An 18,196-nucleotide genomic window follows, 5' to 3' on the forward strand; every position below is an offset into this window, starting at 1 on the left:
TCCTGCCTTCAGAAAACTTCTTCATCTTTGGGATGTTTCTTTCCTGCGCCTTCTGAATTTTCTCCAGAATCAACAGTCTTTACTGATCTGCTGTCATCCCTGCTATATCCCCTTCCATTCAGCTTTGGCCAGCTGCTCTCTCATGCTTCTGTAATTCCCTCCACTGTAAAACTGATACATTTCATTTTATCTTCTTCTTCTCAAACTGCAGGGTGAATTCTATCATGGCACGATCTCTGCCTTCTAAGGGTTCCTTTCTCTTAAACTTTCCGATTAAATCTGGGTTAATATAAAACATCCAATCCAGAACTGCTGCTCGACTAGTGGGCTCAACCACAAGCTACTCTAAAAAGCCAACTGGTAGGTATTCTACAAGTTCCCTCTCTTGGGATCCAGCACCAAGCTGATTTTCCCAATCAACCATGATTATCACAGCATTCCCCTTTTCACATGCCTTTTCTATCTCATGTTGTAATTTGTAGCCCACGTCCTGGCTATTGTTTCAGAGGCCTGTATTTAATACCCATCTTATTACCCTAACAGTTTCTTAACTGTACCCACAAGGATTCAATATCTTCTGATCCTATGTAATCTCTTTCCTAGGATTTTATTTCATTTTTCACAGTAGAGCTACTCTATCCCCTCTTCCTGCCTGTATGATCTTTTAATACAATGCATATTCTTGGATGTCAAGCTCTTCTTTCAGCCACATATCAGAGATGCTCACAACATAATACCTGCCAATCTCTAAGTGCGCCACAAGATCATATACCTTATTCCATTCAAATATAACACCTTTGGTCCTGTATTCATCACCCCTTTTGGTTTTGGTCCCCTGTTACACTGACTCATCCCACTGACTGTATTTCAGTCCTATCATCTGCCTGTCCTTCCTCACAGCCTCACTACACACTTGTATCTAGTTGTACACCAATTGTCCCATACTCAGTCTTATTAATCTGGTTCCTATCCCCCTGCCAAATTAGTTTAAACCCTTTCCAATAGCTCTAGCAAACCTGCCCATAAGGATATTAGTCCCCTCGGGTTCAGGTGCAACCCAACCTTTCTGTGCAGGTCATGCCTTCCCCAATTCTCCAGAAATCTGAAACCCTGCCTAATACACCAATTCCTCAGCCACACATTCATCAGCAAAATCATCCTATTCTTGCCTGCACTACACATGATAAGGGATAGTCAATATTTTCTTTCTGCATGGTAGTTCATATCTTAACAATCTTATAGTCTTATCAATCAGGATATTATCAGGAAAGTTGATGAAGGAACAGCAGTGGATGTTCTCTACATGGACTTTAGTAAGACCCTTGACAAGAGGTAATAAATTGTATTCAACACTGGCTTGATGGGAGAATCCAGAGAATGGTAGTAGATGGTTGCCTCTCTGACTGAAGGCCTGTGACTAATGGTGTGCCACTGGGATGGGTTGTGATTATGTTGATACTTGTCATCTATATCAATGATCTGGATGATAATGTGGTAAATTGTATCAGCAAATTTGTGGATAACACCAACATTGCAGGCTTAATTGACAGTGAAGAAGGCTAACAAATCTTGCAGTGGGATCTGGACTAGCTGGAAAAATGGCAAATGGAATTTTTACAGACAAGTGTGAGGTGTTGCAATCTGGGAGGACAAAGCTACACAAGGGGATCTGGGAATATAGGTCATTAATTCCTTGAGAGTGGCATCACAGGTAGATAGGGTCGTAAAGAGAGCTCTTGGTACATCTGCCTTCATAAAACAATCTATTGAGTAAACAAGATGTTGAAATTGTATAAGAGGTCTAATTTGGAGTATTGTATGCATTCTGGTTACCTACTTACAGGAAAGATATCAACAAGATTGAAAGAGTCCAGAGAAAATTTGCCAAGGTGTTGCCAGGTCTTAGGTACCCGAGTTATAGGGAAAGACTGAATAGGTTAGGACTTTATTCCCTAGAGTTTAGAAGAATGAGGGAGATTTGATGGAGATATTCAAATTTATGAGGGTTATAGATAGGGTAAATGCAAGCAGGCTTTTTCCACTAAGATTGATTGAGACTAAACTGTCTGTCTGTCTATCTAGGTACCATGTCCGATGCAGACTTTGGTGACCATGGTTTTCCATATAGATCTATCCTTTGTTTTTTGGATGACTTCCATTTCCTCGATGTGTAGCCACCTGGCTATGCTTTTGAGACCGCCTTCTTGACTGTTGGACCTTCCACTGGTCTCGTCCGCTCAATCCGCCGGAGTCTATCTTCACATGCTGGGATAGATATCTCCCTATCTCACCGAGGGTTTGAGACCCATCAGCTACCCTCACCTGGTTTAGCCGGCTTGTCGAAGCCATTGCCCGGGGTGTGGCCACTGTCACATGCAAACAGCTACAAGGAGCCACAGGTGAGAGCTGAGTACCAGGTGGGGACCAAAGGTGGACTAACCACCTTGAAAAGGACACGACATGTTCCCCCACCAAAGGTGCTACCCCTTCCTGACACCCCATAATTTTAATTAAAATTTAAGAATATGCTTAAACAGGAATCTGGAGCTGATGTAACACTGTATCATGAACCAGGTCCAAGGAATAACTATAAATAAGTAAGCATGTGAAGATATTACTGTCATTAAGTAAAGAAATGATTTTATTTGTAGCTTTAAGTAGATTTGAATAATTTTTTCAATTATTTGTCATAGCTTTGAATTTGCAGTTCCTATTTTCTTTCATTGTGCATTGTAAATCAAAATTCTTTATAGTTTTTACGTAATGGCTGGAAAGGGAGAGGGGTTGCTGGGGATGTGATCTGGGAGCCAAGGGGTCGGTGAGGCAAAAATATTTTGGAACCACTGATCCACACTAATTGGCATCTTTGAAAAGGAAATCTTTTACAAGATCAGGAAGTTGTCACTCTTTCCTTATATCTTTGAATATGTTTTTATTAGTGTCTGGAGCAGACACTGTACCTCTGTAAAAGTTCATCAATTTCTTGCAAGTTTCATTGTAAACAAAACCTAAGACTTACAGAAGAAACAGTTAGGTGAAGATTATTGTATTTGAAGTTACGGAGTGAGGGTAACCTCACAATATGGGACCTTGACAACTGAATACAAGCAGCAATGGTAAAGTAATAATACCCGTATTTCCCACGTTGTTATTTTTTTGCCTTGAGTATACTACTCAATGAGTGGGTTCCTCAAGAGATTCTCTAGGCAATCAAACTGTCCATAACAGCATAGTAAGAGAAGTATCATCTTCCTAAACTCTCTTCCTTTACCAATACCATTTAGCCCTCCTACATAACTGCTTTCACCTTCATCGTCTTAAGGAAATGAATGACACTGCCTGATAACAAGGATGACAACAAAGATGATAAACGGAATAATGGAATACGACTCCATGGTGGTGAAGATACCAGAAACATATCCAGGGGGTCCTGACAGTGCATAATAAACAGTATAGGCACTTGGTTGCATCAGCTGGGCAGAAGTGAAAATATCTAGGAAGCCAAGAAGAGAGAATTAGTGGCCAACCTAAAGCTGTGATGTATAAACATCTAGAAAATGTATTATTCATCAGCCATGGTAACGTTGAATCATCCAGAAGCCATACCTACAAAAGAACACAAGACTCTGTTGCCACTGATTTGGAAAATCATAGCCTCAAGATGGATGGAAAACTGGACCTGGGAGTTTGACTCCAAATATCTGCATATATAAGTCTTTCTTCCCCTCATCTTTCAGAATCTCTAGGCATACTGGCCTCACCTATGCAACTCCACCTTGTGCAGAAAACCCGCAAAGTCATCACGATGGCACCTACTGCAAAGGGGTAATATGTGGAAAATAGTATTCTACCTCAACCAAACTCCTAATGAAAACAGTCAGCATTTCCTAAATAACACACACAAAATACTGGAGAAACTCAGCAGGTCAGGCAGCAATTATGAAAAGGGTTGAAGAATCAACATTTCAGGAGACCCTTTATCAGGTCTTGAAAGAAAGGGGGAAGAAGCTGCCTCCACATTTGTTACTGAAGCTGCATCAGTGTCAGGTTGGTGATTAGACCTTTAAATAATGCATCTAGAGTTTAAAAACATGATTTTCTTGATATGCTGATATTCTAGTTTCAAGAGCCAATATGCTAAAGAAGCATTGCATGACAGGTTCAAGATTCTCATCTTATGTGACAACTGTCTGGAATTCAATGCATAGAAATGGAAGTATCACATCAAATTTCTTGAACTGAACCGGTCCTGCAGAAAGGCCACATTCTCACAAATTACACATAAAAATAATGATAATCAGTTGAAGGTATAATAACTTAACAGTTAAGTTGTTAAACTAGGTCTGAGCAACTGATTAAGATTCACGTGTTTAAATCATACTATGGCAGTTGGGAATGTTAAATTCAAGTGTTTAAATAAAATAATGTCTGGAATCTTAAAAAAAATCTAGTCCCAGTAATGTTAACAATAAAACTCTTTGCTTTTAGTTAGTTGCACGGTGGGTTTTTTTGGGGGGGGTTTTTTTCTTTTTTTTCCATTGATATATATATAAAATTTAGTATACTATTATGTTATCTTGGTTTTTTATGTTTAAATTACATTGTTTGTAGTATTTTTTTTGGTATTGATACCTTCTGGAATTTTATTATATTTTAACATTGTATTAATGTTTATATGGTTTACCTTTTTGTATACTTATTCAATAAAAAGATTTAAAAAGAAAGAAAGAACAATAAAACTATCAAACTGCAATAATATCCACAAGGAAAAGAAATCTGCCACCCTTACCCAGTATGGCCTGTGTTACTCCAGATTATCAGTTTGGCTAATGGTTAGGCACAATTAGGAATAGACAATAAATATTAGAATTGCAAGAAGTATCTCATTAATGAATACTGCTGTTGATGCTTCTGGACACATCTTCAGTGATGTTCCTGGAATCATCGGGTGTTTCGGGTCTTTCAACATCATACAACCTCCTCCAGGTGACCCAAACGGGGTTGATCAGACCCCAGCTTGTGTCCAGATGGCTAGCTACTTATGACTCCATGGCTCCCCTCTTGAGCCACAAATACTTTTATAAAATTTCAATTTAATTTTTCAAGTTTACATCATCTACAATACTCCCCATTAGTAAACAAGGATTACTTTACAGCATATGGCGGATAATGAAATAAGGAATTATCAATTAATGCAGATTTAATTACTAACCTCTTTTTCCACAATGTGCATCTTCTGTGGTTTTAGAAAAACTGGATCTATAAACTCTAAGCATAAAAACACTTGAGTCAGAAAGGTAAGAACAGGCTAAATGAATCACAGAAATTTATAGTACAGGAAAATATTCAACCCATCAATATAATAGAATTGTTCTACATTAGTAACATACGGTACACTAGGAGGCTTCTTGATCCATTAAGTCTATGCCAGCTTCTTCAAGGAGCAATTCATTAGTCTCACTTCCCATTCTTTCAATATATCCCCCACTATTTTTACATTAAAAAGATATTCATTTCTCCTCCTATTACAATTAACATCTAAATGCACATCAACTCTAAAGATATGCAATACACACCTGAATGCCACTTCTGCAATTTAGGCCCAAGAAATGCATGGCATTTGCGAGGCACTGAAGATACCACCAAAAACTGATTTTTATAATCTTTATGAAGACTACTTTGTCATTAAAGTGACAATGAAATTCTGCACTGGGAACCCATCTAAGGTAGACTAAGTTACCCACCTAAGGTAGGTAAGATAAATTCCTTAATCAACATGATGGCTCTCCTTCAGCACATGTACCCTCCAATCACAAGTAGCATCTTCACCCCTTTCAGGAGAGCCTGCTCATGCCCCAAGGATATGCCTGGGGAACTGTGTCAACAATTTACAGAAGTACAGCATAGAAACAGGCCTTTTGGCTGACGAAGTCCATGCCAAAACCACTTAAACTGCTTACCCCATTGACATGCACCAGAACCATAACCCTCCATACCCCTACTATCTATGTACCTCTTCAAGTTTTGCATAAACATGGAAATCAGGCTTGCATGCACCACTTGTACTGGCAGCTCATTCCACACTCTCATGACCCACTAACTTAAGTTTTCCATCATGCTCCCCTTGAACTTTTCACTTTTCAACCTTAATCCATGACCTCTGGTTGTAGTACCACCCAAACTCAGAGGGAAAAGCGTGCTTGCATTTACCCTATCTTTCTTTCTTTATTAAACTTTTTACTGATTTAAAAAAACATAGATACAATCAAATACAATCAAGAGGAGAATTAGTTCAAATATATATATTAGTAACCAAGATTAAAACAGACACTGTCAAAATCATAGATATTGTTAAACTAGTATAAAATATATAATTTAAAAAAAGAAAATAACAATTCTCCTCTTAACGGTTAAAAGGAGAAAGGAAAAAAAAATTGGGCTTTAAATAGAAAGAAAAAAAAACAAAACCCCCACTACACTATTAAAAAAAACAGAACAAAACAAAAAAAAAGGGACTGGGCAGTCCATTTTGAGGATACAACCAAAAAAAGAGGAGAGAAAAACTTTCTGTTCAAATCGAAAACCTTGAAAAAAAACTTGAAAGAGTAATAAATCAAATGAAATGAAAATATTGGATAAAAGGTCGCCATATTTGTTCAAATTTAAAGGATGTATCAAATGACTTCTTACTTTCTCTAAACTTAAACAGGACATGATGGAGGACAGGCAATAAAAGACCGTAGGTGGATTAGAATCCTTCCACTTCAATAAAATGGCTCTCCTAGCCAGTGAGGTCGAAAAGGCTATCATACGTTGAGCGGAAACAGGAATATTTCCTGTTTCCGATGGGATAATCCCAAAAATTGCCGTAAGCAAGTGAGGTTGTAGATCCAGATCCAAAACTCTTGATAGTGTTTTAAAAACATCTCTCCAAAAGTTATCTAGCTTTATACAAGACCAATACATATGAGTTAAAGTGGCTAACTTGGTCATAAATAGGATTAATATTGGAGAAAATATGCGCTAGTTTATCCTTTGACATATGGGCCCAGTGCGCTACCTTGAACTGTATCAAGGAATGACGGGCACAAATAGATGAGTTGTTAACCAGATGAAAAATTTTATTCCATTGATTATCTGAAAATGACTCTTGAAGATCCAATTCCAAAGCGCGTTTAATTTTATCGTTAGATATCATTCGTAAACTCAATAACCATTTATAGATTATAGCTATCAACCCGTTTTGAAATGGTTTAAGCTGAAAGAGAACATCTATCATATTAGGTGGATAAGCAGAAGGGTAATTTGGTAACAAACCACGTAAAAAATTGCATAATTTGTAAGTATCTAAAAAAGTGTACATTAGATAAATCATATTTATCCATTGAGAAAAAGACATTAAACAGTCCCCTAAAAACAAAGCATTTACCCTATCCATACCCCTCATAATTTTGTATACCTCTATCAAATTTCCTCTCAACCTTCTATGTTCCAAGGAATAAGGTATTAACCTATTCAATCATTCCTTATAACTCAGATCCTCCAGACCTGGTAACATCCTTGTAACTTTTCTCTGTACTCTGTCAACTTTATCTACATGTTTCCAGTAGGTAAGTAAATAAAATGTCTTATACAACGTCAACATAACATCTCATCTCCTGTACTCAATACATTGATTTATGTGCCAAAAGCTTTCTTTACGACCAAGATGGCGGCGCACCTGCGTGTGCACAGTCCTCCGGTGAAAAATGATATCGTATCTGTTAAATAGGGGCCATGGACAATTCTGACAATGGAGAATGGACGTGAAAGCACAGAGGAACATCTGGAGAAATTTCTGAAACGCCCGTTCACTGCTGTCGTTACTGTGTAGTCGGGAATCTTTCGGAGGGTAGGCCTCAAAATCCCCGGCCTTGCCTGCTTTTGGCGACCGAGAAGGACGTTGAATCGTTCGGACAGAGATGGCGCTCAGTACTCGGTGTCGGACAGCTGATCAGAGCTCAAAGTTTTCAGATGACTCAGAGTCAGATTGTGGTTGGCATGGCAGGGAGAGTTTTTCTTCCTTCTCCCATCTGCGTGAGATGTGGGACATTTGAGAAACTTTGAACTTTACTGTGCTCGTGGACTTCTTCATCAAGTTATCGTATTGTTGCACTGTTTGTAACTATACGTTATATTTACGTGGTTTTGTCAGTTTTTTCAGTCTTGGTCTGTCCTGTGGTTTGTGATATCACACCGGAGGAAACAATGTATCATTTCTTAATGCATGCATTACTAAATGACAATAAAAGAGGACTACGTGTCTTCATAATCATATCTACCTGTGATGCCAGTCTCAATGAATTATGGACCTGTATTCCCAGATTGCCTTGTTCTACTACACCCCATAGTACCCAACCATTCACTGTGAAAGACCTATCCTGGTTAGTCCTACTCAAGTGCAACACCTCACATTTATCTGCATTAAATTCTATCTGCCATCTTTCAGCCCATTTTTCCAGCTTATACAGATCCCTCTGCAAGCCATGATAGCCTTCCTTGTTCTCCATTACACCCCCAATCTTGGTGTCATCTGTAAATTTGCTGATCCAGTTCACCACTTTATCATCCAGATTGTTAATATAGATGACAAACAATAACTGACCCAGAACAGATCCCTGGCGACACACCACTAGTCACAGGCCTCCAGTCAGAGAGGCAACCATCTACTACCAGTCTCTGGCTTCTCCCACAAAGCCAATATCTAATCCAATTTACTACCTCATCTTGAATGCCGAGTGATTGAATCTTCTTGACCAACCTCCCATTCAGTACCTTGTCAAATGTCTTGCTAAAGTACATAAATTTATTGGACAGGTTCCTAATCAGTAAAACTCTACATTATAAGTTGCTTTGACCATCCTTCTAGATGCAAATAGAGAAAGTATCTTCTCCACTTCCATCCTGCCAAGCCCCTTCAAAATCTAAATCGCAAGAGATAGCAAATACTATAAAATGGAGCAAAAAATGTCAAACTGCTAGAGGCAGAAGAATGATTGTCCTGTTGCTGGGTCTTGACCTAGATCACTGACCATCTCTCTGCCTCCATAGATGACCAGCTAAATTCCACCAGCAATATGTTTTTCTACCCTACAAATTTCTACCCTTGCTCAGAAACAAGGGAAGGAATATTTGTGATGAGAAACATCATGGAGAGATGCACTGAGGCAAAAAAGACCATCTGCTTATGCTTTATTGACTATGTAAAGGCTTTTGATAAAGTAAGACACAAGAAAGTAACAGAGGTGCTGAACAAGTACGATCTGGGATGGGAGAATGTGCAGATAATAAGGAACCTGCATCGAAAACAGAAAGTGGCAGTCAGGGTAGAAAATGAGCTATCACAATGGACATGTATTAAACGAGGCATAAGGCAAGGCTGTGTTGGCTCGCCAGATTTGCTCAACCTCGACGGAGAATAGATTTTTCGGGAATGCGACCATCAGGAGACAGTTATTCCAATCGGAGGCCAGAAGGTGGATAACATCAGGTATGCGGACGACACCGCGTTGATAGCTGACAGCGAATGCAAACTGCAAACTATGCTGAATAAAGTGAATGAGAAAAGCCTTGACTACAGACTAAAAATCAACCCGAAGAAAACAAGATCAATGGTGGTAAGCTAAACAAACACTAAAGACTCATTCATGATGGTATCATTACAAGTGAATGGACAAGATGTTGAACATGTGCGAAAGTTTGAATATCTTGGCAGTTATCTGACAGATGACAGGGGATGTGAAATTGAGATTAGAAGGAGAAAGATCCAGTTTTTGGCTAAGACCCAGATCATGAAGCTAAAAGATCTACTATTCAATCGGAAGGTAGACATCCAAAGTAGAATCCGCTTCCTCGAGCGTTATGTATGGTCAGTGCTGAGGTGTGGATCAGAAACATGGACCCTGAAGAAGGATGACATGAAACGAATTAATGCTTTTGAAATGTGGTGCTATCAACGAATGTTGAAGAGCAGCTGGGTAGAGAAAGCTTCAAATGAGAGGGTTTTGTCCAAAGCTGATAGACCACGGATATTGCTGGAGAAGATTATGAAGTTAAAAGTTGCTTATTGTAGACACAATACGCGGAGAGATAACATCTTGTCGGACATGCTATATGGAAAGGTGGAGGGAAAGAAAGGAAGAGGAAGGCAAAGAACAACGTGGTTGGATAACATCAAGGATTGGACCAAGCTGGACAAGATGAAGGATGTTGTGGACAAGTGTCGGGACAGAGCAGAGCGGAGGGAAATCGTCCGCCAATTGGAAATTCCAGATGTGACCTAACGACGACGACCCTACAAATTCCTACATATTTCAATCAAGTCTCCTATTGAATTCTAGCAGACACTGCTAAACCTGTCCAAACTTTTTACGTCTGACAATCTACCCATTCAAGTATTAGTCCAAGTAACCTTTTCTGAATCGTTTCTAATGCATTTGCATCCTTCTTTAAATAAGGAGACAGTACTCTAGAAGAAATCTCACCAATGGCATATGCTGAAGCACAACACTCCTACTTTAAATTATAATTCCTCTTGCAATTATATAAATGAGAGTAGCACAAAGTTGGGAGTGTCATGTATGTTAGAAGCAAAGGTACTGTTAATCTTACATGATAGTCCACATCTGTCTTTGCTCAAAGCTCTTTTTAGTGTCCTGAACTGTGTCAGGTTGTTAGTGCAAATTTCTTGCTGAATTAGTTACATCATAAGAGATATCACCCAAAGGTACTTAACTGAATTAAGTGAGGCTCAGAAGTTATGTCCCTGCCATCTGCTGTATACAAGAACTTTGAAAAACAAGCACCAAAACTAAAATGTATAAAAATAACAAAAACAATTCCTAACAGATCTGCTAAGCATGTCAGTCTCCAGATGAGCTCGTCCCATAGGGCCAATATTACAGATATTCACTTTGAAGTATGACTGTTCAGTGAGTATTAATTTTTCCTTGAACTGCTGCAGTCCCCAAGGTATAGGTATACCCACAGTTCTGTTAGGGAGGGAATTCCATGATTTTGACCCAGCGACAATGAAGGAATGGCGATATGTTTCCAAGTCAGGATGGTGAATGACTTGGAGAGGGATTTCCAAGTGGTGGTGTTCCCAGGTATCTGCTGTTCTCATCCTTCTAGATGGTAGTGGTCATGGGTCTGGAAGGTGCTGCCTTAGGAACCTTGGTGTGCTGTTGCGGTGCATCTTGTAGATAATACACCCTGCTGCAACTGTTCATCAATGATGGAGGGATTGAATGCTTGTGGAAGGGGTACCAATCAAGTGGGCTGCCTTGTACTGAATGTGTCAAGCTTCTTGAGGGTTGATGGAGCTGCACTCATCCAGGTGAGTGGTGAATATTCCATTACACACCTGATCTCAGCCTTGCAGATGGTGGACAGGCTTTAGGGGTGAGTTACACAGTGCAGGATTCCTAGCCTTTGACCTGCTCTGGTAGCCATGGTGTTTATATGGCTAGACCAGTTCAGTTTTCTGTCAATGGTAATCCATTGTACACTTTTATATTCACGAATTCTTCCCAAACCAGCTATCCACAATAATTTTGAGAAAAACGTTAAATGCAATATTTCCAAACTTGGGATGAAGTGCCAGCTCTAAGGGCCAAATGTGAGTTAAACAAGTTTGGTAAGGAGGTACAGTAAAGGATTAGCAAGTATATTATTGATAAATATGATTCACCACAATTCTATAAACTAAAAGGAATATTATTAGCTGAATGGTGATAATTGCAGAAAGTGAGATGTATAAGAAACTCAAGCGTCTTTGAAGGCAAATATTCAAGTGGTGCAAACATTTGGGAAAGCAAATAGTATGTTGGCCTTCATTTTAAGATAACATGATTCCCGAATCAAGCATGCCTTGCTGCAGCTGAATAGGGCCTTGCCAAGACCTCATAAGGAGACTTTTGTGCAGTTTTAGACTCCTTACTCAACGATTTGCCTTAGGGGAGCGCAACAAAGGTTACTACTGATTCCTGGGATAGCAAGATTGACATACAAGGAGAAAAAGGTTTTGTTAAGCATAGGACTTCCTTCAGGAATTATAGGAGTAGGGTACACAGAACATAAAACAATACAACAAAGTGCAGGCCATGATGCTGTGCCAACCTTTTAAGCTACTCCAAGATTAACCTAAGCCTTCCATCCCACATATAGCAGCCTTCCATTTTTCTATTACCCATGTGCACATCTAAGAGTCTCTTAAATGTCCCTAATATATGTGCTTCTAGCATCACCCCGGTAGTGCATTCCATGTACTTACCATTCAGTGTGTAAAAAACCTACATCTGACATCCCCCATGATACTTTCCTCCAAACACCTTAAAATTATACCCTTTGGTATTAGCCATTACCACCCCAGGAAAAAGGCACTGGTTGTCCACTTTATCTAGGCCTTGTATCTTATACACATCTATCAAGTTATCTCTAATCCTCCTCCACTCCAAGCAGAAAAGCCCTAGTTCACTCAACCTTTCTTCATAAGACATGATCTCTTCCATCTTGGTAAATCTCCTCTTCACCCCCTCAAAAGTTTCCACATAACAAGGCAAGCAGAACTGAACAATACTCCAAGTGTGGTACAACCAGAGTTTTATAGGGCTGCAGGGGCAGCATGGTAGTGCAATGGTTAGTGCAAAACTTTACAGTACCAGTGACCCGGGTTCAATGCTCTCCGCTGCCTGTAAGGAGTTTTTACGTTCTCCCTGTGACTGTATGGGTTTCCTCTGGTTCTCTGGTTTCCTCGCACATTTCAAAGACATACCGGTTGGTAGGTTAATTGTTCATTGTAAATTGTCCTGTGATTAGACTAAAGTTGCTGGGCAGTGCAGCTAGAAGGGATGAAAGGGCCTATTCTGCGCTGTATGTCAGTAAATCAATCAATAAATAAACATTACCTCATGGCTGCTGAACTCAATCCTCTGACTAATGAAGCCCAACACACCACATATCTTCTTAACCACCCTATCAACTTGCATGGTAACTTTGAGGGATCTACAAATGAGGACCCCAAAGACCCCGTGTTCTCTCCAGACTGCAAAGAATCCTGCCATTACCTTGCCTGTCTTCAAGTTTAACCTTCCAAAGTTTATGTGCTGGCTTTGGAGAGAGTCCAGAGGAATTTCCCAGAATTATTCTGGGAATGAAAGAGTTATATATAAAGAATATATGAAGATTGTTTGATGGCTCTGAGCCTGTACTCACGAGAGTTTAGAAGAATAAGGGAGGATCTCGATGAAACCTATTGAATATTGAAGGGCCTAGATAGAGCGAAAGTAGGATGTTTCCTAGAGTAGAGGACTCTAGGACCAGAGGGCACAGCCTCAGAATACAAGGACATCCCGTTAGAATAGAGATGAGGAGGAATTTCTTTCTCCAGAAGTAGTGAATCTGTGGAATCCATTGCCACAGACAGCTGTGGAAGCCAAATCATTGGGTATATTTAAAGTGGAGCTTGACAGTTTATTGATTAGTAAGAGCATCAAAGCTTAAAGGGAGAAAGCTGGAGAATGGAGTTGAAAGGAAAAATAAATCAGCCATAATGGAGAGGCAGAGCAGACTCAATGGGCTGAATGGCCTAATTCTGCTCCTACCTCTGTCTTAGATTGAGCTCCATCTGTCATTTCACAGCACAGCTCAGTATCCTATCAATGTCCCGTTGTAACCCATGTCAAACTTCTAAACTATCCACAACTTTTGTGTCATCTCAGACTTACTAACCTGTCCTTCTACCTCTTCTTCCAAGTTATTTATAAAAATCATAAAGAGCAGGACTTCCAGACCAGCTCACTCTGGAACACCACTAGTTATGGATCTCCAGTCAGTATATGCTCTATCTACTACTACTCTCAAGCCAATTCTGAGCCCATACAGCCAAGTTTCCTGACTTCATGGATCAGCCTACCACAGGGAACCATGCTGAATGCCTTACTAAAATCCACATACACCACATCCACTGCCCTACCTTCATCAATTTGTTTTGTTACTTTCTCAAAGAATTTAATCATGCTTTCTAGCCATGGCCTGCCCCTCACAAAGCCAGCTTACTCACCCTAATCATATTATACTAAGGCCTATTCTGAGGCTCTACTACCTTCTTCCTGATGACAGCAGCGAGAAGAGAGTATATCCTGGGTGGTGAGAGTATATCCCTGATGATGGATGCTGCTTTCCTGTGACAATGCTTCATGTAGATGTGGTGGGAAGGGCTTTACCCATGATGGACTGACCTGTATCCACTACTTTTTGTAGGATTTTCAATTCAAGGACACTGATGTTTCATTACCAGGCTGTGATGTAGTCAGTCAATATACTCTCCACTCCACATCTATAAAAGTTTAAAGTTTTAGATGTCATGCCAAATTTAAGCAAGCTCCTAAGGAAGTTATAGCGCTGCCGTGCTTTCTTCATAATTTAAAATTGCTGACCTCTCCAACTCTGATCTTTCAATGCAGACTGGCTCATTGACCTCTGGTTTCCTACTCCAGAAGTTAATAACAAGCTTCTTGCTCTTGCTGACATTGAGTGACAGGTTGTTTCTAAGGAACCACACAGTTAGATTTTCAATCTCTCTCCATATGCTGACTCATCACCACCTGGACATGCTCTCTTCTCGTTGTTGTCATTAGGAAGGTGGTACAGGAGCCTCAGGACTCACACCACCAGGTTCAGGAACCGATATTACCTATCAACCATCAGATATCTTAATCTCCAGCAGGTCTCAATCTCTATGATCCTTCCTTACATCATAAGCCACCACTCCCCAAAGTACTGATCAAGTTCCCCCTGCACCCGCTTTATCCTCTGTCCAAGCCCTTCGAACTGCTGCTGTCCCTAGGCTTGCCCTGTACCCACACTTGCGGTGATGTATACAGGATGATAATTAGCACTTGAATCAACTAAAATTGAAGAGACAGAACCATAACCAAAACAATACTTTGTGTTCTTTGCTATGCCTATTAGAAACCTTTCACCTGCCAAAGAATTCCTTGGTTGTTGTCACTATGATATATTGGAACAAGCTCAGACAAATCTTATATATTGGGATTCAAGGGTTGATTTGTTCAAGTTCAAGTTTATTGTTGTGTGATTGCGCATGTATACAACCGAACGAAATGGCCATAAGAAAATCTGCAGATGCTGGAAATCCAAAACAACACACACAAAATGCTGGATGAACTCAGCAGGCCAGGTGTGGCCTCCTGCATATTGGTGAAACTCGATGTGGATTTGGAGACCACTTCGTCGAGTATCTTTGCTCCATTCACCACAAAAAGTAGGATTTCCTGATGACCATTCATTTCAATTCTACTTCCCATTCTCTTTCCAACATGTGAATCCATGGTCCCCTCTACTGCCACGATGAGGCCACACTCAGATTGGAGGAACAACATCTTATATTTCGTCTGGGTAGCCTTCAACCTGATGGTATGAACATCAATTTCTCGAATGCATTAATCTGCTCCCCCCTTCCTCTCTTTCACCATTCCCATTCTTCAAAGGCTTTACTGCCAGGCTTATATCCTGATCTTCCTATACTTTCATCAGCAGGTGCACTGAAGCTGATGAATTTTAACATCAATATCTACCTATACTGAGATGTGGCTCATATGTGGAAATTGGTCAAATGCTTCCACAGTTCTCATTTACGGATATTTACTATTTGTCGGGGGTGTGTAGAGGGACCAGACTGGTAGAGGACATTTACTTTGCAGATTTTGAATGTAGAGTAACGTACTGAATAAAAATATATGGCAGAAGCTGTGTAATTTGGATAGAGAAACACGCAAGGAATTTAAAGACTGCTGTGTGTATGTCTTAATGGAATCCTGGCTCTATGACAACATACCGGACGCAACGATACAGCTAGAGGGAATGACATTGTTTCGCGCGGACAGAGAGGCAGCTAGCTCCGGTAAGAGCCGAGGAGGAGGTCTGTGTATTTATATAAACAAAGACTGGTGTGTGAACGCTACAGTAGCTGCTAAACACTGCTCACCGCTGGCTGTATTTCTCATTGTGAAATGCCGGCCGTTCTGTCTGCCGAGGGAATTCACCAACATGCTTGTGGCAGCTGTTTACGTAGCTCCCAGTGCCAATGCTAACGAAGCACTGGGAAGCCTACATGAAGCCATCAGTGAGCTACTGACTACACATCCTGATAGCTTTGTGGTGATTGCTGGGGACTTTACCACACCAGCTTAAAGACTGTGTTCCCCAAATTCCTGCAATATGTGGATTTCAAGGCCAGAGGAGACAACACACTGGACTTGGTTTATACCAACACACCACAGGCATACAAAGCAGCCCCCCGCCCTCATCTTGGCCACTCTGACCACATATCTGTCATGCTAACACCAGCATATAAACGTGTGAAAGCAGAGAAAAGAGAAATAAGGGTCTGCTTAAACGTGTGAAAGCAGAGAAAATAAGGGTCTGGCCAAAAGCAGCAGCCTTAGCACAACAAAACTGCTTTTTTGCACACAGACTGGGACATATTCAAAACAGCAGCCTCCTATAATGACCATACAGACATTGAGGAGTATGCAGAGGCAGTAATCAGCTACATAACCAAATGCACAGAGGATGTCACTGTGATGAAAACCTTCACCACACATGGTTATAAAAAGCCATGGATGACAACAGAGGTGCATTCACTACTGAAGGCCCGTGACACAGCCTACAGATTGGGGGACAGGAGTGCACTTCGCTCAGCCAGGTCTACGCTTTCACTAGGGATCAGGAAAGCGAAAAGGGCCTACGCGGGCAAAATAATAGACACTTCTGTGACACAGGTGACACCAGATGGATGTGGCAGGGAATTAAAGCTCTGACAGACTACAAGATCAGGCAGAAAACTGATGACAGTGACGCCTCTCTTCCAGACAGGCTTAACAATTTCTTTGCACGCTTCGAAGCATCAAACACTACAGCAAGGGGTAGAGCCAGTCCCTTTTTACCATCAGACCAGCCGGCTCCAATCACAGATCCACAGCAAACACGGAGGACCCTTGCCAGGGTCAACCCACGAAAAGCGGGTGGTTCCGACAACATCCCTGGACGTGTGCTCAAGGAATGTGCTGATGTATTAGCAGATGTCCTGACAGACATTTTCAACATCTCCCTTAGTCAAGCCATTGTCCCCAGATGCTTCAAAACCTCCACAATCATCCCTGTAGCAAAGAAATCAGTTGTACCCTGTCTGAATGATTACCGTTCCGTTGCCCTGACCCCCAGAGTGATGAAATGTTTTGAACGGCTTGTCAAGTCTCATATCACAGCCAGCCTCCCCCCATCGTTGGATCCTCTACAGTTTGCTTATCGTCCAAATCACTCTATGGAGGACGCAATATCCACCACACTGCACACAGTTCTCTCTCACTTGGACAACAAAGACACTTATGCCAAAATCCTGTACATTGATTTCAGTTCAGCGTTCAATACCATCATCCCGCAGAGATTAGCGGAGAAACTGTCGCTGCTTGGCTTTAACACTGCCATGTGTTGCTGAATTCTGGATTTCTTGACAGAGAGACCACAGTCAGTCCGTGTTGGCAGGAACATCTCTGACTCCATCACACTGAGCACTGGATCCCCACAAGGCTGTGTGCCTAGCCCATTGCTGTTTACACATGACTGTGCAGCCAGATTCAAAGAGAACCTGATCATTAAATTTGCTGATGATACCACAGTGGTGGGGCTCATCAGCAAAAATGATGAAACAATGTACAGGGAGGAGGTCAAACACCCGGAGAGCTGGTGCAGTGATAACAACTTGATGCTTAATGTCACCAAAACCAAGGAGATGATCGTCGATTTCAGATGGTCTCAGCCTGAGCACACACCCCTCAGCATCAGCGGCTGCACAGTGGAGAGAGTGGAAAACATCAAGTTCCTTGGGGTGCAGATTTCGGACAATCTCACCTGGTCCAGGAACACCACTGGGATTGGAAATGGGCCCAGCAGAGATTGCACTTCCTGAGGAAGCTTAAACAAGCATCACTACCCACTAACATCTTAACTACATTCTACAGAGGCGTGGTTGAGAGTGTGCTGACCTTTTGTATCACAACCTGGTACTCCAGCTGCAGTGCTGTCCACAAAAAAGCCTTGGAGAGGGTGGTTAGGGGAGCAGAGAAGGTTATTG

General features: G+C 41.0%; 1 protein-coding gene across 1 annotated transcript in view; it reads right to left on the reverse strand.

Moving 5' to 3' along the window:
- Positions 1 to 18,196, reverse strand: part of sycp1 (synaptonemal complex protein 1) — a 230,083-nt gene that overhangs the window by 203,117 nt on the left and 8,770 nt on the right. Inside the window, exon 2 of the mRNA XM_063042478.1 lies at positions 5,213 to 5,268. Within this exon, the coding sequence (XP_062898548.1) occupies positions 5,213 to 5,268 (56 nt within the window). The remainder of the gene's footprint in view (positions 1 to 5,212; positions 5,269 to 18,196) is intronic.

Source organism: Mobula hypostoma, chromosome 3 (assembly GCF_963921235.1).
Source record: "Mobula hypostoma chromosome 3, sMobHyp1.1, whole genome shotgun sequence".
NCBI lineage: Eukaryota > Metazoa > Chordata > Chondrichthyes > Myliobatiformes > Myliobatidae > Mobula > Mobula hypostoma.